The sequence below is a fragment of the Cricetulus griseus genome, chromosome 8, assembly GCF_003668045.3.
Source record: "Cricetulus griseus strain 17A/GY chromosome 8, alternate assembly CriGri-PICRH-1.0, whole genome shotgun sequence".
Classification (NCBI taxonomy): domain Eukaryota; kingdom Metazoa; phylum Chordata; class Mammalia; order Rodentia; family Cricetidae; genus Cricetulus; species Cricetulus griseus.
In genome coordinates, this window is record NC_048601.1 from 14,264,582 (window position 1) to 14,281,005 (window position 16,424).

The 16,424-nt window shown below is 41.5% G+C and overlaps 1 protein-coding gene across 2 annotated transcripts in view; it reads right to left on the bottom strand.

Moving 5' to 3' along the window:
• Borcs5 (BLOC-1 related complex subunit 5) overlaps positions 1–16,424 on the bottom strand; it is a 78,870-nt gene that overhangs the window by 26,985 nt on the left and 35,461 nt on the right. For both annotated transcript variants that reach the window (XM_027429874.2, XM_035448703.1), the window contains exon 3: positions 2,718–2,875. In XM_027429874.2, the coding sequence (XP_027285675.1) occupies positions 2,718–2,875 (158 nt within the window). The remainder of the gene's footprint in view (positions 1–2,717; positions 2,876–16,424) is intronic.

Genomic DNA, 16,424 nt, shown 5'->3' on the forward strand with positions numbered 1-16,424 from the left:
TCAACAGAGCAATGAAGAAGGACGAACAATGGTAACTGAGAGGAGAGCAGGACAAAACTATACGGTGAACATTCATGAAAATGCCATGATGAAACATTATTTTGTACAGTAAATATTTGTTAATAAGAAGCTTTCTTTTATGTGATGTTAACAGATATTACCTAGGACAAGTGTTTGGAGCTGGAATCAGTTTGGAATGTACTGGTTATCTTTGCTGTGAGACTCCTAAGAACTTTAAATAGTAAGCAGAACTTTAAATGTCTGTGATGTGAGTTTCCAAGGTGTGGTATGAATATGCAAGAAGCTTAACCTACATGGGATGAGATTTTAGGATTTGTTTTGGAAAGTAGCCCTTTATACCAGTGGTTCCCACATACTAGCTAATGAAGGGCAGCATTAGGTATCATTTGGCAAACTTATTAAAACAATGATTCATGGGCCACACCCTAGTGGGGGAGGGGAGAACACATCATTCAAATGAACAAATTGAAGTGATACTTATGCATACTCATGCTTGGGGATAAGAGATATGCTGATCATAAGATAATAAAAAAGTGTATAATATTTGAAAGGCCAGGGCTGAGAATATAGTTAAACTGGTAGAGTACTTGCCTAGCATACCCAAGGCCCTAGGTTCCATTCCCAGCATAAACTGGAGTGGTGGTGCCCACCTGTGATGCCAACACTTAGAAAGTGGAAGCAGGAGGGCTGTAAGTTTAAAGTTATCCTCAGCCATATATCAACTCTCTCTCTCTCTCTCTCTCTCTCTCTCTCTCTCTCTCTCTCTATCTATCTATCTATCTATATCTATATCCATATATATATATATATATATATATATATATATATATATATATCAACCCTGTCTCAATATATATCAATGCCAAGCAGCACGGAAGGTCTCTGAATACAGCCAGATAATAGCATTTGCTATGATTTGGACACAAAGTCCTTCTCAAAATGTTCCTGTTTTGGAGACCTGGGCTCCAGCATGTAGATCCAGTCACTGGGAGGAAACTGGATCATGAGGGCTCTGACATAATCAGTGGACTAACCCCTTGGAGGATTGAAAGCTTGATGGCATGTACAGGAAGAGGGGGTCTGGCTGTGGAATGCAGGTCGCTGGGGGCATGCCTTTGAAGGATTTTTTTCCCCTTGGCCCCTTGGTATCTGCCTGTCAGCTGTCACGGGGGAACACCTCTGCTCCACCACATGCTTCCTGCCATGCTGCTGTGCTTCACCACAACCTAGGAAAACAGAGCCACATGGCCATGTACTAAAACTAGAATCAGTTTATGTCAGGAGTGTTGCCACTGTGATAAATGCATATACTCATATCTTTTATGAAAAATAATGCCAAGTGTTGAAGCCTGCTACTATAAGAATGATGACTTCAGAATCTCCAAGAACAGACTGTCTTTATTACTAATTGGAAAGCAATGTGTAGTGATGTACTTGTTTGTTTCTTCATGTTCATCTTCTCTTAGCAGAACTGATGGCCCATGGCCAATTGGTGAACAGACCCAGTGGTGCAGTCTTCCCAAGCAATTTCTCCTAGATGAAGCTCTCGAATTTTCCTCAAATGATACTAACTCACAGTAGGAAGATGAGTGTTTCCTTGAGTGAAAATTCTAGAATGCATATTTGCTTATTCCTCAGTGCTCTCAAAACTGTGCCTGGTCAATAAATCATTTCAGGGCTCAAACGAAGAACCTGCTATGGTTACTGATAACTACATATTTAAGCCATATTTTTTAATTTATTTATTTATTGATAGGGCCTTGCATCAAGGCTAGCTTCCAACTTTCTATGTAGCTGGGAATGACCTTGAACTTCTGATCCTGTCTTAACTTCCTGAGTATTGAGATCATATGTTTACATCAATCATATCCAGTTTACATGGTCTAAGGATGGAACCTAGTGACTCATGCGTGCTAACCAAGCAGTCTCCAACAAATCTACAACCCCAGGCCTGTACCATGTTCTTCGTTTGTTGGCTATTTCACATGAATGATACTATGTCTGTAGTCACAAAGACGTTTATAAGAAGGCATAATCATGGGTTGGAGAGATGGCTCAGAGATTAAGAGCACTGGCTGCTCTTCCAGAGGTCATGAGTTCAATTCACATGGTGGTTCACAACCATCTATAATGAGATCTAGTGGCCTCTCCTGGTGTGCAGGCATACATACATGTAGAACACTGTATACATAATACTGTATACATAATTTTAAAAAGCCATAATCACATATAACCAATAAGAAGCACCGAAGTTTTCATGTACTAACATAGTGAAAAGAAAAAGCAAAGAATATGTCAAGGTTCCTACATTAAAAGTAAATAATTATCTACTTTGAAAAAATACAGAAATTATACACAAGAAAAAGCTAAACACTGATATAACTAGAGAAAATTTTTGATGTCAAGACTTTCTACACACTAATACAGCTAACAGTCACTGAGCAGTCTCATCACACTCAACCTTGCTACTACTATTAGGTCCATGTCTCATGCTCAGAAAAACTACACAGTCTGACCAAGTCAGCTGTGAACTAGGAGTCAGACTCCAGGCTGTTCTCATCTGGAGCCACTAAACAGCATGCCTTACTACTGCCTGAATCTGGGATGGTACCCCAGGCTGTTCTCATCTGGAGCCATTCACCAGCATGTCTTGCTACTGCCTGAGTCTGGGATGGTACCCCCCACAGGGACGTTACCTCCTTGATTCGCTTGACTAGAGCGTTCTGATCAAAAGCAACTGCTTCTGCACACTGGTGCAGGTGATCTTGGTACCGTAGGCAGAGCTGCAACACCTGCTGAGAGTCCAGCTTCTCCAGTTTGGCATTTGTTGGGGATGTCTGTCCACTCAGGAGCCCTTCAAAGGAGAGAGGAAAAAAGAAATGAGAATTACTGCTGATAAACTTGTGACTAACCTACTTGAAGTTCACAGAGGCAGGGAAAGAAACATTTACTTTTTGCATCTTTTGCTCTGTGCAAGTGAAAATCATTGCATCTACCTTTTATGGAGCACAACCACTCACCGACTACTTTTTCCATGTGATTTCGGGGCATGGTTTTCTTAGCCCTATTTTACATATGAGGGAGCCAGGACACAGAGAGGCCAAGTAACTTTCTGACCATCATGAAATGAACAGTGGCTTCCCTTAGTGCTCCTAGCCTATCACACCACCTCAAAGTATTAGGAAGATTCACACACACACACACACACACACACACACACACACACACACACACACATCTTCTTAGTTGAAAAGGATGGAAGATGCATTTACTTAAGTTTAATTCCTATTGGTTACTAATATGGTTATCTGAGAAACTGAGAAAAATATACAAGGAAATGATAAGAATTGATACCGAAACTAAACAAAAGCCAGACTGTCAGCTAACAGGCCTGAAACCCTGTGTTTTTTCCTAACATTGGTTGGCATAGACGTAGAATGTCAGTAAGTGCAGGAACTGGGCCACTGTTTTTAGTTTTCTAGTTGTCTTTAGCTTGTAAAAGAGATTCACACAAAGTAGATGTTTACTGAATTAAAACCTGGTCTAATGGACTCCATTTATTAAGTGGTGGGTTTGCAAATGGCAACACTGGACATATTTCTTAAGCACATGTTGAAACCACTCTTTTTATACAGATGTTAAGAGAGCCAACAAATTGCCAACTACACCCACCTCTTTATGTAAAGTGCTAAGTAGGAAAATCACAGGGTTAGAAATTTGGTGCCCATTTTTCTAAGTTTTTGTGTTAAACATCATAAGGGTTAAAACATAAAACATAGTAAAGAGCCATATGCTTATTACATTAGACCACTGCCAAACTGAATTTCTCAACCCCGAGAGCTCAGTTGTAAAATTAGAAATTAACAGTATGACGTTGGACACATATTTTAAAATGACTGAATCTAGAAAGTAGATTCTATGACTCTGGCAAAAGTTCCTGGGAAGGTATAATTAAGCAACATGCTATGAAAAAGGAAAAGAAATCCCTCTGTGTGAGCTAAATGCTCCCCAAATTGCCATTTGAAATCCCACAGATACTCATTTCTAACTCCCAGTACTAGGATCATAGGCGTGCACCAAGTCTGGCTGTTTGAGTGTGTGTGTGTGTGAGTGTGTGTGTGTGTGTGTGTGTGAGAGAGAGAGAGAGAGAGAGAGAGAGAGAGAGAGAGAGTGTGTGTGTGTGTGTGTGTGTGTGTGTGTGTGTGAGTGTGTGTGTACCTCAGTACTACTATGTGTGTGCACTTATCTCAGTACTGCTATAGAGATCAGAGGATAACTTCTTTTATGTAAACCTTTAAATTTTTCTTTAGCTTTTTAACATTTTTATTATTTTTTGAGATTTCATACATGTATGAAATGAATTTTGATCTTCACTGCTCTCAGATCCTTTTCTCATGCCCCTCCTAACTTCTTATCCTGTTTTAAAAGTAACCCACTGAGTCCAGTTAGTTCTGCTTCCGCACCTGTGGGTGTGGGTGGGACCATGCAATGGAACCTGGTCAACCTACCAGGAACCACTCCCCTAATGAAAACCGACTCTCCCTTCTCTAGTAGCCATCAACTGCCAATAGCTCTGAAGCACAATTTTTGGGAGTCTGCCTCACCCAATACTGTGTGGGTCCTGGGAATCACATAGCTCTGCAGCAAGTACTGGCTGGGTCCTGGGGATCAAACTCAAGCTGTACATAGCTCTGCAGTGAGCACTTTTACCTGCTCAATCATCTTGCCAATGCCATTCCAGGCTATTTCTGTAAATTCCAGGAGTCTGACTAAGATCCTCATGCTTGTGCAGCAAGCACTTTTCCTAGGAGTCAACTCCCAGCCCAGGCTCTTGCCTTTCTAACCAAAGATGTTTTCTTATGTTCATTTAGTGTGTGTGTGTGTGTGTGTGTGTGTGTGTGTGTGTGTGTGTGTAGACAAAGTGTCTTGCCCTGCTTTGCCAGCTCATCAGTCTTACTCCTCCCTTTCTAAGAACAGACTGGTAGGGTTGGTGGGGCTGGGGAGGTGGCTCAGCTGGCCCAGGGCTTGTCCAGCATATACAAAGCCCATGTTCATGAATAGACTGGGTGTACTGGGCATGACTACAATTCCAGCATCACTTGGTAGGTAAAAGCAAGACGATCAGGAATTCAAAGTCATCCCTCTCTACACAGAAATTTGTAGCCTGGGCTATATGAAATCCTATCAGAAAAAAAAAAAAAAACATTGATTTTGAAGTGGCACTCAGTCCTCAGAGAATCTGTGGCAGGACATAAGACACTTCCTCCAGACAAGTTTAATTGCTTATCTAGAGATGGCATATGGACCAAAGAAACAAGAATAGAGGATGTCACAACCAAAGTATGTATAGCTTTTCCACAGGTGAGCAGTCATCAAGAAATCTCCCCTCCAATTAATGTCTTAATATTTCACAATCTCCCTTTTCATCCAAATAACTAAGTCAAACATTAGAGTCCTCTTGCTTCTATAACACTCTCTAGGTTCACAGGTTTGTTCTCTGTTTGAACTCATCTGGTAGGAAACAGAGACACCGAGGGATACTAGCAAAGGTGTGAGCTCCGGGTCAGGAAGACTTGAAATGATCCAGAGATTGTCACTGAGTGCTGAGCCATGGTGGAGAAGTCACCACACTACTCCCACATCAGCTCTTCATGGACCTCAAGAGTAACTGTAGGAGTTTCATGATGGTACACACCTGGCATAGATTACAAAGTCAACTTATAGATACTAACTCGCTGTCCCAAAGTCTCCAGCTCCCAACTACTGCAGGAGTCAAATAAGCAGGGGTACAAAATCAGCCTGTCAATAGCTTATCATACTATGTTTGTGTGTTTGGTAGGTACATATCACTATGTACTAGTCTTGTAGGATATACCAAAGACACAATCCCACCACCCAAGGTGACCACTAGAAGAAGTAGACATTAAGTACAAGAAGGTAAGAAAATAAAAAGAAAAAAAATGCCAGAGGGCAGTGGAGACACGCACCTTTAATCCCAGCACTTGGAAGGCAGAGGCAGGTGGATCTCTGAGGCCAGCCTGGTCTCCAGATCGAGTTCCAGGACAGCCAGGGCTACACAGAGAAACCCTGTCTCAAAAACAAACAAACAAAAAACAAACCCAAATGAACAAATAATAAACAAAAAAATAGGAGCTAAAATAAAAATTTTTTAAATCCAACTTAAAGAGGCATTTCTCTAAAAAAAAAAAATCTTAAAACAGCCAGTCAATAGAACATAAACATGCCAGACATGACTTCTCATCAGGGAAATGCAAAACAAAACCAAAAGATGGGCAATGTAGCACACATTTCTAAGAGGATTGTAGTAAATTTAAGGCCAGCTTGGACTACATAGGGAGTTCCAGGCAAGCCAGGGTTAAACAGTAAGGCACCTCATTTCAGTCAACAAAACAAAACAAACAAAGCAACCACAACAAGGTAATAATCCTCAGGTTGGCTATTGTTTTGATAACAGAAAACAAAAGGTGTTAGGGGAGGGTTTGAAGTAGGTAGAACCTGCCTACATTTCTTCTTTTTAATCAGAGAGAGGTAAGGAGGGACAGTCAGGGAGACAGAGGCAGAGAGAGAGAGAGACAGACAGAGAGAGAGAGAGAGAGAGAGAGAGAGAGAGACAGAGACAGAGACAGAGACAGAGACAGAGAGACAGAGAGAGAGAGACAGAGAGAGAGAGACAGAGAGAGAGAGAGAGAACTACAGAGAGACACACAGAGAGAAGTATTATTTCCAGTAATAGATTTGCTCAGTAACTTAAAGTTAACTTCAGTCTAATTTATTTTTCAGTGTGGTATCAGCTACCCATCCCAAACTCCCCAGTTCTATGCACAAAGCTATACATGTTGCAAGTAAAGGATTGAACATAACTTGATCAAAGAGAGTGGACAAAATGAACCTGTCCTATTAGGAATCTGTGAACAGATTCTAACAACTACTTTGGATCACAAAGGAGCAGAGAGGTGTAAGTCAACGCCCTGCAGAGCATCCAGGCAACTTGCCCTGAGTAGCTAGGGCTACAAAGGTCCTTGGAAGCAGGAATATGGCCCCATCAGCTGATTCTTACACCAGGAAATAGCCAAACTCCTATGAGTGGCTCATAAACTGATTTGCCTTCAGCAGGTCAGCCCACCTAAGCAGGTAGATTCATGGCTTGGACACATCACCAGGAAATGTCTTTTACTTTGAAAGCCACCATATAGATGGGCGTGTTGACATGCATGACTGTAATCCCTGCACTTGGGGGGTGGGCGAAAGAGCATCAGGAGATCAGTGCCAGCCTTGGCTACATAGCAACTTGAAGATCATTCTGGACTGCATGATATCCTGTTAGGAAAAAAAGGCAGAAATAAAAAGAAAAGGATGGGCCACTGGATGGTCAGGCACAAAACCGCAAAACAGGGGCACAAGAGCAAAAAAAATAGTATAATGCCTCCAAAAATAAAAACTCCAAAGAAAAGAGTCTGACAAGTGGCCTGAACTGTAATAAATAATATCGATTCCAAGAAAACAGACCAGACATGAGTTCAGATCAACTACAATTAAGTTTAGATTTTGCTAACTAAATACTCCTGTAATAAGAAGGCCCAGAGAAGAAAAAGGCGATCAACAGGAAACAAAATGAAAATTACATTTCCTTGCCTGGAAACAGAGTTCTTGAACCAAGTTTCCTTCCAAGTCTCAACTTTCATAATTTATACTTTCTTTACATTTTTCTTACATTTTATTTTGTGTAGGGAAGGGGTACATATATCCCAGGGCTTATGTGTGGAGTCAGTGGACAACTTGGGGGAATTTGTTCTCTCCTTCTGCCATGTAGTAGGTTCCAGGGACTTGAGTCATTAGCCTGGGCAGCAAATGTCTTTATCTGCTGGTCCTCAAAAATTCATTTTCTTTTTCTCTGTACACAGACAGACAGACAGACAGACAGACAGTATTTCACTGTGTATTCCTAGTGAGCCTAAAACTTGCCATATTGGCCTCTAACTCACAGAGATCCACCTGCCTCTGCCTCCCCAGTACTGGGATTAGAGGCGTGCACCACCATACCTGGCTATTTTTCAGGATTTGTATGCATAACCATAATCTGCCTGCATATGTGCATGTGCGTCATGGTTGTGTCTGGGGCCTTCAGAGGTCAAAGGGTGTCTGAAGCCTCAGAACTGGAGTCACAGACAGTTTTGAGTCTGGGAACCAAACCCAGGTTTTCTGAGAGATCAGCAAGTGCTCTTAACCACTGAAATCTCTCTAGTCCCATCAAATTTTCATTTTTTAATTATTTTACTTTATTTTTATGTCATTGGTGCGAGGGTATCAGATCCTTTGGACCTGGATTTACGGATGGTTTTGAACTGCCATGTGGGGGCTGAGAACTGAACCTGGGTCCTCTGGAAGAATAGCCAGTGTTCTTAACTGTTGAGTCACCCCTCCAGCCTCCCAGATTTTCATTTTCTAAGGGAAGGGTTATCTGCTCACTGGGTACTGGCTATCGGTTTGATGTAAGTCTCCTCCAAACCTGTGACCATATGAGGAAGCAGGGCCCTTATGAGGTAACTAGCAATGAGGTTCCTTTGTAAGAGGACTCAGCATAGGAAGTCTCCCTTCAGCGTCTGTGGTATACTGTCAGAGAAAAGCCTAACCCTGAGCCCTTACTAAACAATTATGAGCACCAGATCTTGGGTAGCCCGGCTTTTAAAATTGTAAAGACTATATTTCTGTTCCTTCTAAAGGATGCATTCTTGGGTATTTCATTACAGCAGCACGAAAGCTCAGACACTCTACCACCATCTAAGAAGCTTAAACGCCACCACCCCACTGCATTTGCCCAAGCAAGGCTCTGGGTTTAAATGTATTTATCCTTTGAGTAGCTACATGTGTGTGTATGTGCATGAATGCGTGTGCGTGTGTGTGTGTGTGTGTGTGTGTGTGTGTGTGTGTGTGTGTGTGTGTGTGTGTGTGAGAGAGAGAGAGAGAGAGAGAGAGAGAAAGAGAGAGAGAGAGAGAGAGAGAGAGAGAGAGAGAGAGAGAGAGAGACGGGGGACAGAGACAGAGAGGGACACAGAGATATTTAGATAGGGTCTCACTCTGTAGCCCAGGCTGGCAATCCTCCTGCCTCAGCTTTCTGAGTGCTAGGATTATAGGTGTGCCCCACCATACGCAGTGTATGACACACATTTTACTTTTATTAGTGCAAAGAAATGAACTCATTCCTGCCTCTGAATTAAGCTTACGTCACCTTTATTTGAAGATATGTATAGGTTCTAAGTGAGGTCTTATCTATAAATTGTTTGACTGCAGCCTTTGAAAATGCAAAAAAGATAAAAGGATACCGAAGATCAACAACACCACGTAGTAAACTTTGCTCTTTCCCCTAGCAACTACACGAAAACACACACAATATATCCCCTCATCATCCAGTCAGAGCCTGACTGATCTCCAGCAATAAATGACACATTCAGCGGGCCCATTAGTTCTCTGACTCCTGGCCCCAAGTTCACTGTGATAATATATCTGAATCTCTATGAAACCATAAACACAAAGATTCCACCATGGCTGAAAGAATGGACTTCCACATTCTAAGTCCCTGAACACATGCATCAGTACCCTTGTTACAGAAAATAGTTGAGTTAAAAAGATTCAAACTTGTCCCCACACTGCCCCCAAGGCACACAGCTGTGAAAACATGCTTCTTTGTAGAAAATGTGGGTCAATCACATTCATAGAAACATCACGTGATTCTCTGTAACCCTTCTTTCATTCTGTGCTTCAGTTTCCCCAGAAGCAGAAAGGACACAAGAGGACAGGGAGAGCTGGGCCACCACAGGAGCTTATATTCTGATATCTCCAAAGCAAAGAGAACAGGTGAGTGTGACAAGGGGAAGCAAGAAGAAGCCACACATCTCCAGAAATCACACTCAAGCTGCCTGTGTGACAAAGTGACTAATCTAAAGTCGTCACACTGGTATTTTGGACAGGTACATATGTAAAATTCATGCTGAAGTTAATGCAGTTGAGGTTAGGGAAACAGGCTTGCAAACTGATTAAATCAACAGACTTTAGAACTAAACTTGCGGTTAAATTTCAGCTCTGACTACTCTTTCAGTCTCAACAACCCTCATTAGCAAGGGAGGCAATGCTGAGCCAGATATTTATAAAGCAATTAGATGAGATCATGTATGTAACATCTTTAAACCAAAATAAGAAGAAAGAAAAGAAAGGAAAATGTAGTTTCTATTGTTAATGAAGAAGGAAGACTGTGTGCACTCAAACCACTTCTTATACGTGATTTCTAAAAAGTATTAAAATGAGTAGTGCCCTGGACACTTTCAACTTGTCTACCATTAAGTATAAAAATACATAGAATGTTCTCCTATCCTACCAATGTTTAAGTATATACTTTTCTCTACAGACCACATAAAACAAAATACACTGGAAGAAAATAAAGAATTTAATAAAAGCAAAGTAGGCTGGAGAGTTGGCTCAGCAGTTAAGAGCACTGGCTGCTCTTCCAGAGGAATTGGGTTCTATTCCCAGCACCCACACAGCAGCTCACAAGTGTCTGTAGCTCCAGTCCCAGGGGATGTGCCCTCTTCTGACCACAGACACACATGCACGCATGTACTCATACAGACACACATGTGTGGACACACGCTTACACATGCACACGTGCAGGCATGTACATTATTACAGAAAATAATAAAATTAAATAAATCCAACATTTTATGATTTAAAAGCAAGCCAGCCAAACACATGTATTATTTTCAGGCTAGTAACAGTAGAAACCAATACAAAATACATAAAGTAAAAGTATTTCCAAAATTATTTTAGGGAGTAGTGAGGAAGGTGTACATTGAACCCAAAGCCTTGTGCATCTACCACTAACTATACCCTCAGCCCTAAGGAGTCCTTCATCATAAAATAAGACTAAGTGAAGGTTATATAAAATCAGATTGAGGTTTATCTGAAGGAGGAGATTCACTTAATCAAAACTGTCCAATAAGGTAACTGTTGTGTTATAGTACAATGAGCTCTCTGGTCACACAAGGCCAACAGGCTACTTCAATAAAGAAATTCCAAAACAGACATCTGTGATGGTTAATACTGTCAACTTGACAGGTCTTAGAACCAATAGGAGTCAAAGCTCTGGGGATGGCTATGAGGGAGTTTCTACAAGTTGGGTTAGGATTGAGGTGAAAAGATCTTTCCTAAATTCGGGCACCAACATCTCAGGACTGAATAAAAAGGAGGAAGCAAGCTGAGAACAAGCACAAATGTCACTCTGTGCTTCTCACTGGATACAACGGGTCCAGCTGCTGCCTTGCCTTCTCTGCTATGATGAGCTGCACCTTAAGCCAGTGTAAGATCAACCAGCACTTCTTTAAGTTGCTTTTGTTAGAGCAATGAAAAAAGTAAGTGGCTTGAGGAAAAAGCCATATTTCAGGGGCTCAGTGGCTAAGAGTGCTTACTGCTCCTCCAGGGGGCCTGTGTGCAGTCCCTAGCCCTATAATGGGTGTCTCACAAGCTCCTGTTGTTACTTCAGCTGTTAAGAGATTCTTCTGGCTTTCTCTGGCACCTGCATACAAATGGCATTCACTCATAGAAACACATACATGCACGTATATGATAATAAAAGCAAATCTGTTTTCCAAAGAAGGAATGACAGGAAGAAAAGCAGGGAGGGAGGGGAGGGGAGGGAGGGAGGGGATGGGAGGTAGGGAGGGAAGGAGGGAGGGAGGGAGGAGTTACTAGCAAATCACTCAAGTCAGAAACAAAGTCCCTTCTGGCTCTGAGACCCTATGAACCTTGCATGCTACAAGACAAATATCTTTCTGATGGTCGTACAAGGGTAGAGCTTTGCTCTGCTGCTGCCCCTATAACAAACGAGTTTCCACACTGAAGCCAGAGACTGAGTTACCACCCAGCTCAAACAGGAGAGAAAGAGGGTGGATGGATGCCCTGACTCTGAAGCATGCTAGTTATTCTCCTCTTTCAGCAGTGTTTTCCTTCCTGGATACTCTGCTCATAACCTAATGGATCCAAACCCAACAACATTCCCTGACCTCTCCTACAGAGCTGTCCCAGAGAAACAAACATACGAGGATTTACACTGACAGATTTTTCTTTTTAGGCTCCAGTGTTATTTGAATGTCCTCAAACAAGAGAATGATTAAGCTTGTATTTGCCCAAAGGTAGCTATTAAGGTGGTGTTTTCAAATAATATCCAAATGATATGGTGAAAGCCAGAATGCAATTTTAATCAAAACTGTGATGTAAAATACACATTCAGTACAATTCTAACTGTAAACAAATGCATACTCTAGTGTCTGTCCACATGACAAGTAGGAAACACATAAAAAAATGTTAATGGTTATTCCTATATGGTAGAATTTTTTTCTCTTTTGTAATTGTTTCCCCGTTTCTTTAAAGTAATCATAATCTTTTGTTATCAAAATATGAGCACACAAAGCTATGTAATAGTTATCTTGGATTTGTGACACAGGAAGTGAAATAAATCCTTTCAAAGGAGGACAGCTGGAATTAGAATGCCAGGTTTCTATTGGCCTGTGCTTGTGGTGGTTGCTAGGCACACAGCTACCTCTAAATTAATCGGTAAGCATAGAACAGCTGGACAATATCGGCTTTTATTGAGGATATGGAGCAACAGGAACTCAACATAGGAAGCAAGGGTATAAATCGGCATAACCACTTTGAGGGCAAATAAAGTATGGCAAAACCGAAATGTGTGCACTATGGGACAAATTAGTTAATTCTTTACTATTATGGTTTGTTTTTGAGACAGTATCTCATGTACCATAAGCTGGCCTCAAACTTGCTATGTAGCTGAGGCTAGCCTCGAACTCCTTCCTGATCCTGTCTCTACCTCCTAACGATTAGGATTACTCGTGGCCTCCAAGAGTCTCTTAATCTAATCAAGCTGACAATCAAAATTAGCCATTACACATGAGATAGAGGATTTAAATTTGTTTTTTCTTGAAAGGACAAAAGGTCTGAAACAAATATGACGAAACTATTAAAATCTGATAAAAGAAAGAATAGAAAGCATCTGTCACTTCTTCTTTATGCTTTCTATATGAAAGAGTGGTTCTAAGTAATCCTATGATAAGCATTAGTGATCTCTACTGAGGCCATCTCTGTTGAGAACAAGGTTCTCTGTCCATAGAAGGAATTCTTAAACACTTTGGGATATAAGAGACCTCTGCAAAGTTCATGCAAGTCATCGTGCTACTTCCCAGCGAGGGTTTGGTAAACCTTGCCCTCAGCCCTAGGCAACATTTGCCAAGAACTGTGACTCTCTTTAGTCATGTGTTGGTCAGGTAATTTCTATCTGTGGTAAGAGTTAGCCAGCTTAGACGATTAACAAGATGGTGACACACTGGGTGACCAGAGAAATAGCTAGTGACACAAACAAGACTTTCACTTGAAGAAAGACTGCTAGTGTGACAACTAGCCAAAGTCTTAAAACCCAGTGCTAAGCATGTAACTGAAGGTCTGTGCACAGAACCGAATGAATGCTGGGGAAGCATTCCAAGAAATGTTCTTAGGCTCAATTAGGCCTTGGTGCAAAACCAAGGTTATAAGTTGTAGCTGATAACAAAGATTAGGAAGACTTGCTCATATTTCATGAATTTTTCCTTTATTTGTGCATCTTATTTAATAGCATTTCATCTGGCAAATTTGAAGCTAATGTTTGACTAGTGTTTGTGCGTAGCTTTTCCAATAATACACTGCATTACTTTCAGAAAGTCCAGATTAGTGGAAAACTATGACTCTCTGGGTCAGACTTGGTGAAATCTGGGTGTAAGTGGCTGCAGAGACCTAGAAACCACAATGAAATTTTAAAAATGCAGTGTACTAAATAGTGGCTTGACATCTAGGAAGACACATGTCTTTTGAACGCTTTTAAACTGAAACCTGCAAAGGCACATTAAATACTGTATTCCAAAATGCAGGTGAAGAACTAACTGTAAATAATATCCTTATGTCAGAAGGTTTTTCTCTTAGTAGCTCCAGATCTGTGGCATTCCAAATCATTCCAGAAGTCCCACTGTCCTAAGCTTGACAATGGCACAGGAAACCTCCAGTTTCTTTGTTCCCATCTTTCACTCTCTCTCTCAACTTTGCATACTAATTCCAATCGCTTCATCATGCTTGCCTCGTCCCATGTCTTGGATCGCTTGTCTCCTCCAACCCCTTGTCTCCACTTTGAGCCACTCACCCCCAGCCTCTCAGAAAGCAGAGGAAGCACCCACAGGACTAGACAGATGGTGCAGCTTGGGAAACACAAGCTCCCTAAGAAGCCATGTGTCCTTTCCCCTCTTTCCTGACAATGTCTTTCCTGCCATACATTTTTCCAAACTATTTGATTCAGGTTTTTTTTTTTTTCAGAAATGAAATTCATTCCAGATGAAAGCTATGTTACGTTGCAAGTACACAATTTCCTAAAACTTCCCAAGATCTTTATATAAACAAACGACAAAGAAAACTTACTGTTTGGTATGATAGCCTGTCTTCAGCCTCCCCTGCCTCTTGAGAAAGTCCCAAAGAATGAGGGCTTCTCCTAAGTGTCACAGAACTGGGGGCACTACTGGTGTTTAGTGCGCAGAGAAGCTCATTAGCTCCAAAACACAGCCCAGTGCACACACAATGAAAACTAGTCCACCCAAGATGCCAGCGGTATCTGCAACCACTCCTCCACTCTAAGAAAGCCTGAACCACAGACATTTACTTAGTCAGATCACTCTGGGTAACTTCACCCTATATTTGGTCAATCTTGATACTTCTGAGTTTTTAGAAATATGGGCAATTAGTCACCTGAATCTGGCTGCCCAAATTTCCAATAAATTCACCTAGAACTGGGTGGAGGAGGGAGGAGGCAGAGGTGTCGGCACTTCCTCCAGTGTGTGAAAACATCTGATAAAATGACTATTCTGGGTTCCATATTACCATGTTTTAGAGACTTCTTCACTCGTCGTTGTTGCAGGACTATTTTGAACCAAAAGAGCAACAGGGGCCATTCCTCCTAGACAATGAGTCAAGACAATTTCATAACCTTCTTCAGGGATCAGCACACAGCAGCCCTCTGAGCCAGGAAAGCAGCCAAAAAACATCCCCCCTTCCTCAGCTTCTGTTCTAAGGCAGACTCCTCCTGATAAGAAAAGCACAGCTTTTATACCATAGTAATTCTATTCACAACAATAAGTCATTCTTATGTTCCTTCTCTAGCTTGTTTCCCCTAGAACTCTTTTCCCTTTGCTTTCAATCTCTCCTCCCCACCACGCTGTACTATTTGTATGAAAAGTTGCTTCTGGCCAACTGTGACATCAACTCATTCTTATTCAGTGATGTCCAGCATGAACCTCGCTCTCCCAAAATGTTTGCTTAGTCCTGAAGCAACAAAGATGATTAACTTCCTTCTGTTTGCCCTTCCCATGTTCTTGGTGTATTTGCAGATCTTCTGAAACATCTCTATGACCTAAGGCCCTATATGTGTGCACAAGAACTTTCCAGGCTGCCTCAGCAAGACAGAACAGTGCCCCTGAGTTACTAAAAAAAGTTACTAAAACATCACAAGACGGCTTACCATTTTTAACCCCTGAAAAAGTATTTCTGTTTGGGTACTGAAAGAAAGAGCTAATGGATCCTAAACAAAATGCAAGCTCCAGACAATTTTTGTTACTTATGGGATGGAAAAAAGAAAAGATGAAAATAGCAATGAAGGACAAGTTAGACTATTTTCCACGATACACTTTGGCAAGGCACCATGTGAGTACTTTCAAAAGCCAACAATTTTATTCTACACATGAAGCAATCTAAAATTCAAAGAGTCTACCAGAAAATAAGGTTCAGGTGTTTACATGTGGCCAGAGTGATGGAACTAGCGAACTATGTCAGGTTCAGATCCACCCTTGCAAAGTCTCCTTGGCCTCAACTACCCTGCAGTGTGGAGTGTAGGTCCTTCCTGATAGAGTTCACAGCTGGAAAGACATCATTCTGGGTCTAAGCATCAGAAAGCAGAAGCTGCCTCCAATTTGGGGGATTCTGTCACATCCCAGGAGATGCACTAGGAACCCAACCAACAGATCTCCGACAGGACACAACACTAGCATTTCTTCTTGGGGTTCTCGAGGGCATCCTAGAGGAGTTAATTTAGAAGTGATTGGAGAGGTGCCACTCTGAGCCCAGTAATCTTTAGGCAGATAGTTCCCTGTTTGTGGGTTCCAACATTCTCAGAAATATAAATTGGAGTTAACTAAAGAAAGAACAAGAACAGAAAATCTCTCTTCCCCTGTAGCTGGGAAATTTAACAAAATCCCAGGATATGGTATAGCTTATCCATACAGCACTTGACTAGCATGCAGGGGGTCTTGGAT